Genomic DNA, 16,938 nt, shown 5'->3' with positions numbered 1-16,938 from the left:
AGTAGGAATAGAAAGAACTCAGATTAATAAAATGTAATAAAAGTTTTAATTCAGTTTTCCAGCTTTCAATTATTCCACAACAGGATTCACTTACAGAAATGTTTCATGACCTCATTATCAACGTTATAAACCATTGTTATTAAATCATCATATTCGTCTGCCAGTAAGTCAAGTTATTAAAAAAGAAGCATAAGTTTTATTGAATGAAATTAGGAGCCACTATGCACATTTTTCTATATTTTTTGTTAGACACTGAAACATGAAAGTGTTAAACTTCTATAGATACTAGGAAATTATATATTTTAATAATAATTTTACTTTCTTTGTCTTCACACATCACTGTTCATAGAAACATTCTGAATATTTTGTCAAATGCAATAATAAAGCACAAAGAACTTTGACGGATACAGAAAAAAAGAAATCAATAGTCATTTATCACAGATTATTTTCACAAGGTGTCTGGGAGATCAGGCAAGCGTCTCAAGCATTGGTAGACTTTCAGTGAAATAATTAAGGCAACAATCTGGAAAAAAGGGTTGAAACTGAATTATGAATACACATCATCATGAAGTGATTATTATTTTGAATATGATGCCTTCAGGGAAATAAGGCTCTCTCAAAACACCATGAGATCCATCATTCCCAATATGGATTACAAAACTATACAAGAAAAAATACATTTCTTTCTAATTGTTAAAAGTTTGGGTATTTCAAGGGTCACATATTATTATTACCTCTATAATGCCGATCAGAAATGACAAAGCTCCAGATATGGGTATATTTTCGTCAAACAGCACATGAATGCAGCCCCTCATGTTCTAAAACAGAAATTAAATATGTTCATGAAAATATGCTTTTATCATCTTTTTACTGTATTTTTGGCACAATGAGACAGTACCTCTCCCTTAGCTTTGTCTTTTCCACATGTTGGATTTGGATCATTACTGCAGCATTGTTTGGGATAGTTTGAGTTCTTCTTCACAAAAGCTGAACTTGTGAAGTCATCATAGCCTTTGTATCCACAGCATTTCAGCTAAAATTCATAAAAAATGAAAACTGTAATATTTATAAGTTCAAACTCAGCTGACATTTATGCGGGCTAGTCTTACCTTGGTCATAGTATTATCCCATGTGTCAGTGAATGATTGGTCTTGGCCATATTTCTTCTCAAGACTTTCAAGGAATTTGACCTCTAAGCTGCTCAATGCATTTTCCTTCTATTGACCAGAAAAAAGAAGGTAGGTTGGCCAAGGGTACATTTCTGGTTCATAATGGAAATGTGGGTGGGGGGAGTGCATGTACAGTTCTCTCTCCACCCTCAATACCACGACTTAGGTGCCCTTGAGCAAGGCATCGAACCCCCAACTGCTCCCCGGGCGCCGCAGCATAAATGGCTGCCCACTGCTCTGGGTGTGTGTGTGTGTTCACTGCTCTGTGTGTGCACTTCGGATGGGTTAAATGCAGAGCAAAATATCTGAGTATGGGTCACCATACTTGGCTAAATGTCACTTCACTTTCACTTTCAAACAAAAAATACATAGACGTTTATTAAACATGTATCTGGAACAAGACTTGAGAGCGAGCCCATGTCCTCAATCACAGTTAAAATTTATTTAGGCATATTACCCTCACAAACTGATCACCTCCATGCCACACTGAATTGAGGCAATAATTCACACAAAATGAGCCCCTATCAAATATTGAGTACATGTACAGTAAATGAACATATTTTTCAGAAGGCCAACAAATTCACTAAAATGTTATATATATATATAATAGTTCTCCACATTGAATAACATTTTCCAGATTTCAATGAAAATTTGATTACCACAGATTTTGGGAGGAGGATAAACACTGCTGCGATGATCTGGAGGATGAAGATGATAAGTACAATGACGAAGAACTGAAATGAAAGTTAAAAAGAACAGACAAATTAAGACATGGCAGCACATTTGGCTTATACTTATGTAAACATTTTGTTATTTGACACTTACGACCAAGAGCATCCAGCTTTTTTTCTTCAAAGTGCCACAAAAGCCAATCAAACCCATCAGAATGAAGATGCAGCCCACAGCAATCAGTATCGGGGTCCCAATCATCAGCATCTTGGTGCCATCGACGGTTTGTAATACTTCATGTGGTTTTTTTGTTATTTGTGACCATATACCGAATCCTGCAGTCGCACACCCACCCAACTACAGTGTGTGAAAGAGAAAATGTGCATTGTTTATTTGTTTGTGGGCTACTCACTCATTATTTACCAGATAACATTTACTTACAAAGAGGAAGCTGTAGAAGGTGGAAACCAGCTTTAAACATCTTGTCGCCTTCATGCTGTTGTAGTTGTTGTTTGTCTGTTAAAACCCGTATGTCAAGACAAACTTTGTATGTTGAATTAAAGATTATTCTGTCATCAATTACTTACCAAGTTGTTCCAAACCTGTATGAACAAAGCAATTTTTTAAAAAAAAGTTGAAAAATGTTCGTTTTTTACATTTTTTATACTACGTAACTTAATAGCTACCATCAACTGTTTGATTTGTGATATTTTTAAATGATGACAGAATTTTCATTTTTGAGTGAATTATCCCTCTAAAATATTTATCAATATTGTGGGTCAGACACAGAGGTGAACAAAGTATATAACTTCATTACTAGAGTGACAGTATAGATACTACTGGTCAAATACTACTCCACTACAAGTAAATGTTGTAAAGACAATTTTTTACCTAGTAAAAAAAAACAAAAGAACAAAAAACTTTTAAAAGTTCTTAAGTATCAAAAGTAAAAACTTTTATTTGTCACAATGTTTTACTCACAATACCTTTGGCCACTAATGCAACTATATATACTGATTAACTTGCATTATCTTTGGAATTACTTAGAAATGGAATAACTGAACGAAGATGATCATCTTTATTTTTTTAACACTCAGCTATATTGAATTTGAATACTTATTTAAAAATTACAAAGTTATTTTTCAGTATGGCCATGGGTGTGCACATTGCACCAAATAACCTCTTTTTGAATTTTTCCATGAACTGATCAGTGTCCAAAAAAAGTTCAGATATCAGTGAACTTCACAACATGTGGCTAGGGTTGAGTATTGTTTGAATTTTAACCATTCTGATTCTGCTTATTGATTTAAATTCTTATCAATTCCTTATTTCGATTCCAAAATAAAAATAAAAAATATTTATGTGCAGTGTTTTGACAATAAAATAATTATATACTTGACCAGTTTTAGCAGCAATTTACTTCTAGGCCTGAGTAGTAAGGTTACATATCTGTTGGTCACTACGAGTTAAGTCGAACGACTTATGGGGTCTCACTTGGGAGGCCAATAATCTCTGAGTTTAAGAGAAAATGCCAGTGGAAATTGGCTAGTGGATTTTGCATACCTGAGCCACTCCCCATGCATACGGGTATAAATAGGCGACAGGTGCATCCACTCTTCATATTTTCGGAGGGCTGTTCTTGGTTGTTGTTATAGTGTGTTACAGTGATGTCCCTGACATCGGCAATTACCCTGGGCGCTTCAGCTAACAGAACAGTTTCCTCTGAAAAGGCAAATCAAGGACGATTTGCATCTTTTTCAAGATGCTGTTTCGTATGTGTCCTTCTGGATGTGGTTGGTTTCTGTCCTTTGTCAATGGCCATTATAGCTGTCTTCAGTGTATGGACCTTCAGCATGCTGAAGCAGTGCTCGTGGATGAGTCATGCATCTACTGTGGGCATATGACCATGGCATTGCTATATTCACATCTCTCTCCTCAAGGGGAGTGGAGCAGACCCTTCTGTCACTACCCATCCTGGTTTCTCTGCCATGAGCAGAGGACAGCCGGCTAATGCTATGGGAATTCTTAGGTTGACTTTGAGAGCTTCTCCGCCAGGTCATACCCCACAGACCTCTCACTCCTACTGCAAAGTGGAGTCTAATCACGAATTGGTGTTCTTCTCGCCGATAAGACCCATGTGGTGCTCAGTCAGAGTCATGCTTTATTTCCTGTCATGCACATCATGATGCAGTGGACGTGGCATGACCTGATCGTTGGTGGTGCCAGAGGGTTGGATCCTTGTGGGATATCTCTGTTGTCCTGGATGGACTCCAGAGGGGTCTCTTTGATCTAGATTCATTCAAGCTGAAGTTCCTGTGTCTTAAAGCATCCTCCAATCATTTTTTTTCAGTTCAGTACCAATTCCGTGGTGAGCCGTGCTCCCTGGAGGTGAGAGCTCACTCCACTCAGGGTGTTGCTTTCTTCTGAGCATTGGCTTACGGCTCCTCTCTGGCAGACATCTGTCAAACTGCTGGCTGGGCAACACCTAACACCTTTGCAAGGTTTTACAACCTTCATGTAGAGCTGGTTTCTTCCCATGTGTTGGGTAACAGGTAAGTGGGGGAAGGAGTGGCTTGGTGTCATGTTTGCTGTGCCGTACTTGGTGGAGCAGTCTGACGCCAGGCCCAGTACTGGGTTAGAATGCCCAGAGTCCAGGTCAACCCTTGTACTGGGATGAACCCCAGCTGGTATGAGCAGGGGGCAAGAGTGGGGAAAGTTGGCAGGTGGAAAGTCATCTTTACAGATGCTTCCAAGAAGGCCAGTAGACCTTATGGCATCTGGACGAGTGCAGATAGCAAGCTCTATAATCAACCGCCTGGAAATGGTGGCTGTATGTCAAGCTCTCTATGCTTTCTTACCACTCCTGGCAGGGAACCACATCCTAGTACAGTCGGACAACATGTGGTTTCCTTCATAAATCGCCAAGGCGGGCTCTCCTCAAAACACCTATTCACTCTAGTGAAAAGTGTCTTAGTGTGGGCCCACAACCATCTGCTCTCTTTGAGGGCAGTGCATGTGCAGGGCGTTTTGAACACAGGGGCGGACATGCTGTCCAGGAGCAACCTCCCTTCAGAGGAATGGAAGATCCATCCCCAGAATGTTCAAAGGATTTGGGACATCTTTTGGAGGGCAGAGGTCCACCTCTTCGTCCTATAAAGACAATTATCATTGCCCAATTAATTTTTCCAAAGTCAAGAATACTCTGTCCCACGCCTGGCCCAGGCTCCTCCTTTATGCTTAACCTTAACTATGATCGAACAGGCTCCTCCTTTATGCTTAACCTTAACTATGATCGAACATTCGGCACTTAGCGTCTATGTCACGGCTCTCAACCCACCCTCTGTTCCTTGATTGGCTGGCTGCTTTGAGACCGGAGGAAAACTGTGAGACAGTTTGCTATCTCAGACTGAGTACAGAAGCTAAATGAAATTGAGTGAAAGTACGAAGTCTGACGTAGTCAGGCTAGGGGGTAGGTAGACCTCCCAGAGAACGTCATGAAAACCATATTGCAGGCTAGAGCTCCATTGACTAGGCACCTCTATAGCCTTAAATGGTCGGTTTTCACTGCCTGGTGCACAGCCTGGGGTGAAGACCCATTAACTTGTGACATATCTCAGATATTATCCTTCTTCCAAGACTTAATCGATAGAGGCCGTACTCCCTCTTCCCTTAAAGTTTATGTTGCAGCTATCGCAGCTTCTCATGCTCCCATAGCCGGGCAGTCCGTGGGCAAAGACAACTTTTTTTTGTTTTCTGTTTTTGTTTTCTGAAGGGGTCCAGAAGGCTGAACCCTCCTCGCCCCTTCATGCTCCCCACATGGGACCTATCCATGATTCTTTGGGGGCTTAAAGAGCTGCCCTTCGAACCGCTTCAGACTGCTGACTTATGTTCTCTGTCACTGAAAACCGCTCTGTTAGTAGTGCTAGTATCGGTTAAGCAAGTAGGAGACTTACAGGGATGCTCCATGAGACCCTCTTGTCTTGAGTTTGGCCTGGCAGCTCCAAGGTTGTCCTGAAGTCAAGACACGGGTATGCCCCTAAGGTTCTCTCCACTCTGTACAGAGACCAGATTGTTGTTCTCTCCGCACTTCCTCCTTCTCAGGATGATCAGGAGTTGGAAATACTCTGCCCTGTAAGGGCCTTAAGAGCTTACATTGATCGTTCTGCCTCATTTTGACAGTCGGAACAAGCTCTTTGTGTGCTTCGGAGGCCACACCAAAGGTCATTCGGTATTGAAGCCTAGGTTATCCAGTGGAGGCGATAGGTCTGGCCTACTCGTCCTCTGGGCTCCAGTGTCCAATATGGGGTTAGAGCACACTCCACAAGGGGCATGGCCTCTTGCCATCTTACATTTGACATCTTAAGCCCACTGTGTCCGGGTCCGGATACAGAATGAGTACTGCATACTTTGCTGTGCTATATGCAAGGACATCTCATGTCGTTGCTTCAGTCTAATTAAATCAGTTTACCTGGGTGAGACGGCTGCTTATATAGCCTGAGATAAAAAGATATAAAAGACAGGTTAGGATAGTTATATATATAGTTTAGATATGAATAGATTTTGATAAAATTATTTCATTTTTTGTGCTCCAATTTTGGAGTTGCAGTGAGCCTTCATGTCATCTCTCCCTCAACAGGTATATTTCATGTTTTGAGAGTTAAAACACTCTCCCACTCTTTGCCATGTTACTTATATTTAGGCATTATGATATGCCGTTATTTCCCTGTCAAATGTCGAGAGTGCTTTGTTGTAGCACGAAAGTACATTAATATAATGCGCGAGCGCGAATCTCTCTGCTCGTGCGTGGAATATAACGTTTTCACCACCCTCTGTATTGCCTTGCGATCATCCACTGAGCAGTTCCCATACCAGACTGTAATATAACTAGTCAGGATGCTGTCGATCGCACTACGTTAGAAGTTCACCAGGATGGCTGAAGACTCTGGTTCTTCTTCAGTGTCCTGTTGATGTGGATGGGGACATTCATGCTTCCTTTCTTCTTCCTGAAGTCCACAATAGCCGTGTTTCCACTATCGAGCTAGGACCGGGCGTGCTAGTGCGTGCCAGGGCCAGTCGCGTTTCCACTGTCACTTCCGGGGCTTGATCGTGCCTCGCCGGGGCTTCCTCGGGGCCAACGGCCAGGTTTTTTCGGCCCGACGAAATCCTTGGGCCAAAGCGGGCCAGCTGGGGCTAGAGGAGGGGTTATGAACAAAGGCGGAGTTTCTCCGTGTCTAGAGAGCGTCAGCGCGGATCATTTCAGAAAGATAACAGCTGTAACACCAGCATTAAAGACGTTTTAAAATAAGTTGAGCTTAAAACTCACTCTTAGTAAGCAGCAAGTGTTTGAAATAACTTGATCCGATGTGGATTATAATCACTAAACAAGGCAGAAATATTTATAAGCGATGTAAAAGACTATGCACGCTAAACATTAACGTTACCATAGTAAACATGTTAAATATGACCACTTGGATAAATCGGACGTCAGCTTCATTCTCTATCACAATTGTGTATTTATTAAGTAACATTTTATCTGTCGTCTCGTTTCGTGAGTTTAGCTCCACGTTGCATATCATCAAAATATAATAATTATTTTTGCTTTTATAAAAAATAGAGAGTCTGCGCTGCGGATCATTTCAGAAAGATAACAGCTATAACACCAGCATCGAACACTTTTTTAAATAAGTCGAGCTCAAAACTCTCTTTCAGTCAGCAGCGAGTGTTTGAAATAACTTGATCCAATGTGGATTAATCACCATTCAAGGCAGAAATATTTATAAGTGATGAAAAAGATATGCACGCTAAACATGTTACCATAGTAAACATGGTAAAATATGACCGCTTGAAGAAATCAGACGTCAGCTCCTTATTCTATATCACATTCGTGTATTTATTAAGTAACTTATATTAGATAGAGATATTATCATTCATTGTAAATGTGACGGCTACTGTTGCTAATAAACAGAAAGAGACTCGACTGAATAAGCAGGCTCTTTTCATGAGCATTAAAAATAAATAAATAAAATAGAAATAAGTGTATTTGTGTGAATAATTTTGAGTCTTGATAAATTAAATCAATATGATCAATGTATCACTTATTCTATAGTTAAAACATCGATGCTTTTGAATTTGAATATATATGCAAACAAACTGCCGCTTTTATCATCTTCGTTTTGTGATCGCACATGTTCCAGTGACTTATTTCTTAGTTTTCTGATAACTTCTCTTTGTTGGTGAAATTTTCAGGTTGCATGGCGTTGTTCTGAGAGGCGTGTAAAGGGCGTGTTTTAGTGACGTGTAGCAGTGCTTCAAGCTCCACTGTGGAAACCCTGCGCTATTCTGGCCTCGGTGCTACTGGCCAGGGGCTATGAGCCCCGCCCGGCCCGCTTTAAGCCCTGGCTCGCACTGGCCCGACAGTGGAAATGCGGCTAATGAGCTCCTTTGTTTTACTGGTGTTAAGAAGCAAGTTATTGTCAGCACACCATGTGGCCAGATGCTGTACCTCTTCCCTGAAGGCAGTCTCATCATTGTATCTGATGAGGCCAGTCTCCATGGTGTCATCTGCAAACTTAATGATGGAGTTTGATCCACATGTTTGCAGTTGTGGGTGTGGAGGGAGCAGAGGAATGGGCTCAGCACACAGCCCTGTGGTACACCGGGGTTGAGTGTGATGGTGGTGGAGCAGGTGTGGCCTGAGGTCTGTTGGTCAGAAAGTCCATAATCCAGTTGCAGAGGGAGATGTTAATGTCCAGGTCTTCAAGTTTTGTGCTCAGCTTGCAGGGAATGATGATGTTAAATGCTGAGCTGAAGTCAACAAACAACATCCGTACATATGTGAGTGCAGATTGCAGCACTGCATACTGCATCCTCTGTGCTCCTATTTTTATGGTAGGAAAATTGGTGTGAATCCAGTGTGGGTGGAGGCAGTCCTTGAGGTGTGCTAGGACCAGCCGCTCAAAGCACTTCATAATGATGGGTGTGAGTGTTATGGGGCAGTAGTCATTTAAGCACTTCTGGGTGAAGTGTTTCGGTATTGGTATGATGGATGTGGACTTAAAACATGCAGGCACAGTTGCTTGGGTGAGGGACAGCTTGAAAATGTCTGTGAAGACCCCTGCAAGCTGCTCATGTCCTAAGCACACGTCCAGCAATGCCGTCCAGGCCAGCAGCCTTGCATTTGTTGATCTGGCTCAATGCAGTGCGGACATCTGTGGAGGTGAGTTTGATAGATTGGTGGTCTGCTGAATGTGTGATTTTGGTGGCCGTCACCTTGCTGTCGCTGTTAAAGCGAGCATAAAAGTAATTCAGCTCGTTAAGGAAGGAAACATTTGTGAACACTGGAGTGGAGTTGCTGGACTTGTAGTCACTGATGACCTGGATGCTTGCCACATGCGTCGGGGGTCAGAGTTGGAAAAGTGTTACTCTACCTTCAGCTTGTAGCAGTACTTGGCATTTTTGATGCTCCTTTTCAGGTTAGCCCTAGATTTGCTGTAGGCCTGAGCGTCATCTGACCTGAAGGCAGTGTTACGGGTGTTACAGTGTTTCAGCAGAAGTCGCACCTCCTTCTTCACCCATGGCTTTTGATTAGGGTATGTTGTGTTCTGTTTTTCTGTTGTAACACTGTCAGTGGTGGTGTTGATGTAATTCAGTACAGAGGAGGTATATATATCAATGTTTATGTGAGAGCCACAGGCAGCCTGAGAAGCAAAAATACAGTACTCCAGTCTGTGTACTGAAATCAGTCCTGAAGTGAAGAGACTGGTCCAGTTGGCCACACTTTGATAGTCCTCACCGATGGCTTCACACGGTTGATGAGGGGTGAATACTTAGGGGTGAGAAACAAAGAAAAGTGATCAGACTGTCCGAGGTGGAGGAGGGGGGTCACGATGTAAGCTCCTTCAAGGTTTGTGTAAACATGGTCCAAAGTTTTGTCTCCTCTGGTGTGGCAGGAAACATACTGGTGGAATTTGGGGAGCACTGTCTTTAATTTGCAGTGATTAAAATCATCCGTGACAATAAAAGCAACCTCCGGGTGAGCAGTCTGTTGTTTACTAATGGCCACATGAAGTTAATTCAAAGAAAGCTTTGCATTAGCATCCGGTGGAATATAGACTGTGGTTATAATGGAGGAAGCGAACTCCCACAGCAGATAAAAAGGTCTTCAATTAACCATGAGAAACTCTAGGTGTTTGAACACCAAGCTTTGTTAACATAAATACACTATCCGCCGCCTCTTGTTTTGCCGGAGTCATCTGCCATTCTATCTACCTGGAGCGTGTAGAGTGCGGCTAGCTCAATAGCATTATTGGGTACGTTGCTGTGTAGCCATGTTTCTGTGAAAACCATGACATTGCAATCCAAAAGCCTCTCACTGTGGGTGATGCGAAGTCGTTACTTGTTCATTTTGTTCACCAGTGACCACACATTAGTGAGGAAAATGCAGGGTAAAGAGAGCCGGAACGGTGTTAGCTTTAGCTTAGTTTTTAGACCTCCGCGCTTCCCCTGCCTTTGTTTACGATCTCGATGCCGCCTGCGAGCACTTCCGCCCGGCCAGGTAGAGTGCGTAGCCTCGGGTGTTCTGGAGATCTTAGGGATGATATGAAGATTGGTGATAAAACTGTTGTAAAAGTCCTCACCAATATCCAAAAGCTCATGTAGGGTGAAGGATGTCAAAGCAAAGCTGTTCAGTATGAACAGACCCGAGATGAGCCGGAAAAATACTGCAAAATTGCGAATTGGAGACACGCAGAGCCGTATAATGTGTACGCACCGCCATCTTGGTCCTCAATATGTGAACTCTCACAATTAAAGCACAAAGAAAGGAATAACATTACACCCCGAGAACTTTCACAAGTGTGAGAAAAGAGAAGAAACAGTTTCTGGAAGAGAAGTTCATCAGGCGATTCAGAGCGACTTTGTTGAATCATGCAGTTTAGCTATGAGTATAATGTTTAATGTCCTTATATATCTTTAGTTATAATTTAAGAGAGATGTAAAAACACTTCACGGATATCTTTTTCAGCCCACTGAGGTGAAAGGAAATGGCACTGTTGTGATATGCAGCAAATAAATAAATAAATAAATAACTACTGGTTTACTGCTGTTTTTATTATACACTTTTACTATAATAATACAAATTATAATCATATTATAAAATCTTAAAATCTAATCAAATAAAACATCAACATCTCAGTCAAACTAGTGACAACACTGTTTACAGATGCATTTAATTATGCTATGGCTCAGCAATTTGTTACATGCAGATCTGTAGAAATTTGTTGTTATTGTCCAGCTCAGTTAAATTCTCAATAGCATCAGTAATCAGTAATAGCAATCATTTATACTAATGGAATGAACAAAATTGCACTAAATATACTGTGTAATTGTTTGTTTCTAGGAGAGTGTCAACTCCTAATTGACGTGAGGAAAAAAATAATTGAAAAGTGTTCAGAGTACAGTGTACCCCTGTTTGCAACAGAGGATGCATATGACGGAGGAGAAGAGAGACAGTGAAAAGGCACTCGACAGATGTTGGTGAGACTTTATTTCTGGAAATGCTTTAAAGGTCACTAACATTCTTGTTAGCCACAAATGTAAACCTGAATTTACATAGTATTTAAATGAGATTAATAACTCCAGTTACTTGTAAGCCTACGGTCCTGTATATTTCACAATAAATTAATTGTGATGCAGCCAGAATCATAATCAAACATCACCATGTTCATTTGCTGGCAAGAGGAGAACTGATCCCTAAACTGAACATACATTCTCTCATGTTTTTTTTTCTCCATTCTGTCACCTGATGGTGTTTGGGTTCCTTGCCACTGTCGACTTTTGATTTGCTTATTTGGGGACACATAATATCCAGTAATATTACTGATGTGACTCCACTGACACTATTGGATTAGGACTGAGTCAGATGATGATACCACGCAGGCACGTGCACAGGTAGGGCTCAACCTGTGCAGAGCACATGCCCTTTTTGCCCTTACACTCCGAAGTGCCCTTTTTTTGGTGGTGTATTATTTTTTTTTTTTATCAATGCTATTGGTTACCCTTTACGTCTGTCTGTTTTACAAATATTTAGCAAATGAAAGTTCTTAAAACGAGCTTGTGTAAATCTTATTCGATCCTCAAGCTGTCAGTAAGCTGATAACACCGCCCCCTCTATATTCATTAAATCAAAAGTTCCACAGCAGCCGCACAGTAGACAACAGCTGAGCTGAACAAAGTTTTGCGAAGGGTAAATAAATATCTTGTGAATAAGTACTACTAAACACTATGTTTATAAAGGCTCATATTTTATTTATTTGATGTCTGACTGACTCACTGACTGAGACATGTGGGACGTCGCCTGAGAGAGAGGGCTAGCATTTGCCGTCTAGTTATAGCCAATATATAGCCAACACTTAAATAGCCTGTGCATAGTAGCATTTCATCTTTTATAAAATGCGATTTTGGCCAAATGCATTTTACCACAGGAAAAACTGAGCGCTCCGTCTATATAGCTACAAAAACTAGTTTGTAACCTGTAGATGAAAATGTAATGTGATGCCGGCAGGCGCCGTCGCCGTTTTAATGACGGACAAAAAATAAATTGACATTTGCACACATTCGCTGGTCAAAAACTATATATTGATAAGTAATACAACAACATATTATTTGTTTTTACCATCGGAAAATCATAACAGGTGCGCCCCCGCGCTGTTTCGTACTGGAACTTACACAAAGCGACGAGTGATCCTCGTCACCCAGATAACATATATTTCTGAGAAATGTCTTCTTTGATTTATGATTGCTGATACACTCAATTTATTAACATTTAGGCTAATCATGTTATGGTATACTCTCCGATCGTCCTCACATGTATAAAATGTAGTAGTAACTAAAAAAAAATTCAGAAGATCGCTGTGAAATCTTTATATTTTATCATGCAGAATGTAATTCATGATTCATTCCAAGGCTTCATTTATTTGATCCAAAATACAGCAAAAACAGTAATATTGTGTAATATTTTTACAATTTTAAATAACTGTTTTCTATTTGAATATATTTTAAAATGTAATTTCTTTTTGTGATCAAAGCTGAATTTTCAGCATCATTACTCCAGTTCAGTACTCTTCAGTGTCACGTGATCCTTCAGAAATGCTTTTCACTGCAACTGTACTTTTCACACTATTTGTATTTATTTTTTCATTGCTGGCTTATTTTAGGGAAAGTGTAGTGAATAAGAGACCTTCAAGAGACCAACATCCCTGGTCCACCACAGTATCAAATTTTTGCCAGGTAGGCGGATACATGTTGGATATGTTACAGTAACGGTATGGCTATAGTTTCTTATAATCTGGAATTGAGTTGGACATAATTACTTAAATTATGTTTCAAAAAAGTTTGTCAAAAATACTTGACTCATTGCTCACCTTCCCCTCTTCTCAATGTCATTCATAATCATGTTAACCAAATAATACAAATTAGCTTATAAAACCAAACAGAATAGCTAAAAAAGAGAATATATATAATTGATATAAAAAAGGGAGGGGGGTGCCCTTTTTCAGTTTCAGCACATGCCCCTCAAAAGGTCTGTGCACGGCCCTGATACCACTGTTTTGCTAGATGAGTCAAAACTCATTTCAACTGAACAATGACCCTCTTTACTGTTTAGAGCTGCTTCACAGCAAAAGTGAATTCTGTTTGAATCATTATTTTTCTTTTTATCACTGTAAAGTTATTAAAAATATATCGGACAATATTTAGTACTGGATTTACACAAGAATAGAATAAATGAGGACTTTCACAGCACTTTACACCAGTGTTTAGGTGCAGTAGCATGACATTAATGTGTGGAAATTGACTTTTTTTTTTAGTGTGATTGCTATTTTCAGGAAAAAGGAACTGGTAACAACTAAAAAAAGAAGATCTAAAATATAATTCAACAGAAGTCGATGGTTGTGGTGAAATAAGCAGTCAAGCATTATGGCAAGCAGTAATCTACTTTATTTATTTTATATTTTATTAACTGTTATCTTTATAGTTTAGAATAAAAAAATAACTGCTATTGTAAGACCTATGGGAGTGCTGGAGAAATCAAGTGTACCAAGTCATCTATGTCCTCAGGCATGTAGATCTTCAGACATGAAGACGTTGAGGAGTTCAAATTGAGTAGTCAAAAGATAACAGATCAATATTTTTGTAAATGAGTGGTAAAATCGTGTTTTTTTTTTGGTTTGTTTTTTTGTTGTTGTTGATTTTTGGATGAAAACTTCATAAACCTGAGTTAAAACAACTGTAGTCACTGGAACATAAATGTGTAAGTTTCATTGATGTCTATGCAGGGTGAGAATGCTCTCTGATTTCTTTAAAGAGTAACTAAACCCTAAACCAACTTTTTTTAGTTAATGATCTTTAAGAATGGGGCTTTATTAGTGCTGTTCAGTTGATTCGAGTAACTTTTTTGACATTTGAGTATAAAGTGTTTTAATTGTACAATATATGGTGTAAAAACGTCTGAGTCCTCTTCAGGTTGAATGGTGACTACTGCAGTTGATTTCCTATTGGATGTTAGCGGTGGCAGGTGACGTAAGCAGTTTCCAGCTCACCACGCCCCTTGGTACGAGCTACCATGCCCTTGACAATATAAAACCATCTTGTTCCGTCAAAATTACTGTAGTGAGTCAGGAGTTTGAATTGCGAGTATTGAATTTTTTTTTCGTTTATTTCTTAAGGATAATGCAGTCCCAACGAAAAAGGGTCACGATCGTGTGTTGGAACTGCAGGCGGTGAGTAAAACTGCTTCAAATATCTCTGTGTTGTTAACTTAGCTATCGGCGCGTAAGAACATCAAGTAAACAACATGCGATGTTGTCATCAAACTGCACTTTCCACATGTACAGCTTAAAAAAAAAAAAAAAAAAAAAAAAAAAAAAAAGACGACAAAGTGGAACTTAGTCATTTTCCAAAACCGCTAAGCAAATATATACAGTTTCAATACATACCACATAGAGACGTCGTTGCTGATGCTGCTCTTGTTAAATTTCAGCCTCTGGATCTGATTCTGGATCATAAATAAACGGCTGAATCTGACTGTTAGCCATGGTTTGTTTTGGATGGTTTTTTTCTTCATGGTAAAGTCACAGCTTCCAAGCGCTCTCAACGCAAAAGCTTACTCGTGCTAGTGGTTCTTTAGCTCCGCCCACACGTCACGCCTCCAGCCGGTCGTGTTTTTCCGGGAAAAATCGTTACAGACTATCTTTCTCTTATAAATATAATAAAACTAAAGACTTTTTGGAGTTATGAAGGATGCAGTACTACTCTATAGGTACTCAAGATTAACAGGATATTGAGTGAAAACGAGCATTTCACCCCCACTTTAATCATAATATTGTCTTATTTAGAATAAAGTAAATAATTTGATTACTGATGTCCATAAATGTAGTTATTGTCAATGCTGACAATATGCCATAAGAAATGAACTGGGAGTAGTGTGAATACTTTTCACAAACACTTCATCACAATTGAACATTTATTTTAAACATACTAAATATGCCTGTAGTGAAAAGAGGAACTGTAACTTTAGAATTTCTAATTCGGTTGTTGTTTGTTTTTCCAAACTACATCCAAAATAGTGTTTCCACATCTGAGATAAAGACAGTCGTAAGGACCAAGCAAAACTATGAGGATAAGCTCTTCAAAAAATCAAACCTGCCTGAATAACGAGGGAAGAAATGTGCATGATTGAGTGATTTGTAAATAAATATTAAGGACATTAAGTACTCAGCCTGTTACTTTAAGTCTAAAGAAAAGTAAAATAATTTATTGTTGCATTGCTGTTTGAGACATTCCCAGTTGTTTTTTTAACCTTGATTCATTAAACTGCAGATGTGAGCAAGTAAAACTTGTTATTCTGAATATTCTGGTTACATTTCAGTGTTACTGTTCAGTATTTTTATTATTATTTCACTTCGGTTGTATTAAATTGTACTTAAGTTGTATTTTTTACTGCAGTATTACTGCAGTTTTATTGCAGTTTAAATGTAGTACGACTTCAGCTGTATTGCAGTAATAATACAGTTCTATTGCAGTTGTTTGTTAGTATGTTAGTATTTACTTCAAATATTTTGCAGTAAAACAGCATTAATGCAGTTTTATGTGTCCAAAGAACTGAATTTTTCTAAATGTAACAAAAATGCAGTATTTTTTTGAAGGGTTTATCATTTACATCCCCCCTCCACCCCTCTGGCACGGGGTCTGCTGCTACATAACGACATTCTACCTGGAGACCTTGATATAATCAATCAGAGTAAAAGGTACAATATTTGTTTCTGAAATGTAGTGAAGTAGATGAAGTAGCAAGTTTCCAGAAAAAAAAATATACTCAAAAAGTGTACTTAAATACAGTACTCAAGTAAATGTACGTTGTTACTGTTCACCTCTGGTCAGACAGTTTCTTTGTAAATTCTTGACTAGATAAATTAACTAGCTGATGATCATTTAACAACACTTATCAATAAATGAAACATTGTTATTTATTTAGTTTTATCTGCTAGTGGTACATCGATTCCATTTATTTCACAGTCACTTTCTATAACTGTCATTTGAGGAACTGGCAACCTACAGAATTCAGATTTACAGACAGGACATACTCACATCAGTGTGATGCAGCCAGACGGATCAGCAGCAACGTCAAACAATCTCTGAGTGGAGAAGTGATCCTGGCATAAAAGTGTCTTGGCAGCTCTTAAATGCTCTAACCACATGCACTCTTATAGAATGTGGTCATGCTCTTATTTTCATGCTATGCATTTCCCACCTACACAAGATTCTTCTAACTTCCTCACAACTGTACCATACACAATGACCACAAATATATTTCCTACAACAAGAGCAGGCAAGTCAACCACAAATGGAGATAAACCGATAATGGGATTACTTATTTATTTATTTTATATATATGACAATTCTGTTTTGCTTAGTCAATATGGTGTATGGAGTATAGATTGATGTATGGAAAAAAATTATTTAAAGGAGTTTAACATAAGGCAGCAAAATAAATCGTGAAAGAAGGGGTATGAATATTTTTGCAAGGCACTGTATATATAAATTA

General features: G+C 39.3%; 1 protein-coding gene across 1 annotated transcript; it reads right to left on the bottom strand.

The window, feature by feature from the left end:
• Positions 1 to 20: 20 nt before the first annotated feature.
• LOC113043978 (tetraspanin-1) lies at positions 21 to 16,587 on the bottom strand. Its single transcript, XM_026203529.1, has 8 exons — positions 16,482 to 16,587; positions 2,280 to 2,354; positions 1,995 to 2,195; positions 1,829 to 1,903; positions 1,110 to 1,217; positions 899 to 1,033; positions 735 to 818; positions 21 to 523 (listed from the first exon to the last, which is right to left on the bottom strand). Exons 2-8 carry the CDS (start codon positions 2,331 to 2,333, stop codon positions 449 to 451), a joined length of 732 nt encoding a protein of 243 aa, XP_026059314.1. The 5' UTR covers positions 2,334 to 2,354; positions 16,482 to 16,587; the 3' UTR covers positions 21 to 448.
• Between the last annotated feature and the right edge of the window lie 351 nt (positions 16,588 to 16,938).

This window comes from Carassius auratus, chromosome 26 (assembly GCF_003368295.1).
Source record: "Carassius auratus strain Wakin chromosome 26, ASM336829v1, whole genome shotgun sequence".
Lineage (NCBI taxonomy): Eukaryota > Metazoa > Chordata > Actinopteri > Cypriniformes > Cyprinidae > Carassius > Carassius auratus.
This window is presented reverse-complemented; position numbering and strand designations above follow the sequence as displayed.

Excerpts from the sequence above, each read along its gene's own strand:
- LOC113043978 (XM_026203529.1), bottom strand. The coding sequence starts at position 2,333 with ATGAAGGCGACAAGATGTTTAAAGCTGGTTTCCACCTTCTACAGCTTC. Across the intron at positions 2,196-2,279 it reads CCTTCTACAGCTTCCTCTTT|TTGGGTGGGTGTGCGACTGC; the intron begins GTAAGTAAATGT and ends CACACACTGTAG. Across the intron at positions 1,034-1,109 it reads GGGATAATACTATGACCAAG|CTGAAATGCTGTGGATACAA; the intron begins GTAAGACTAGCC and ends TATGAATTTTAG.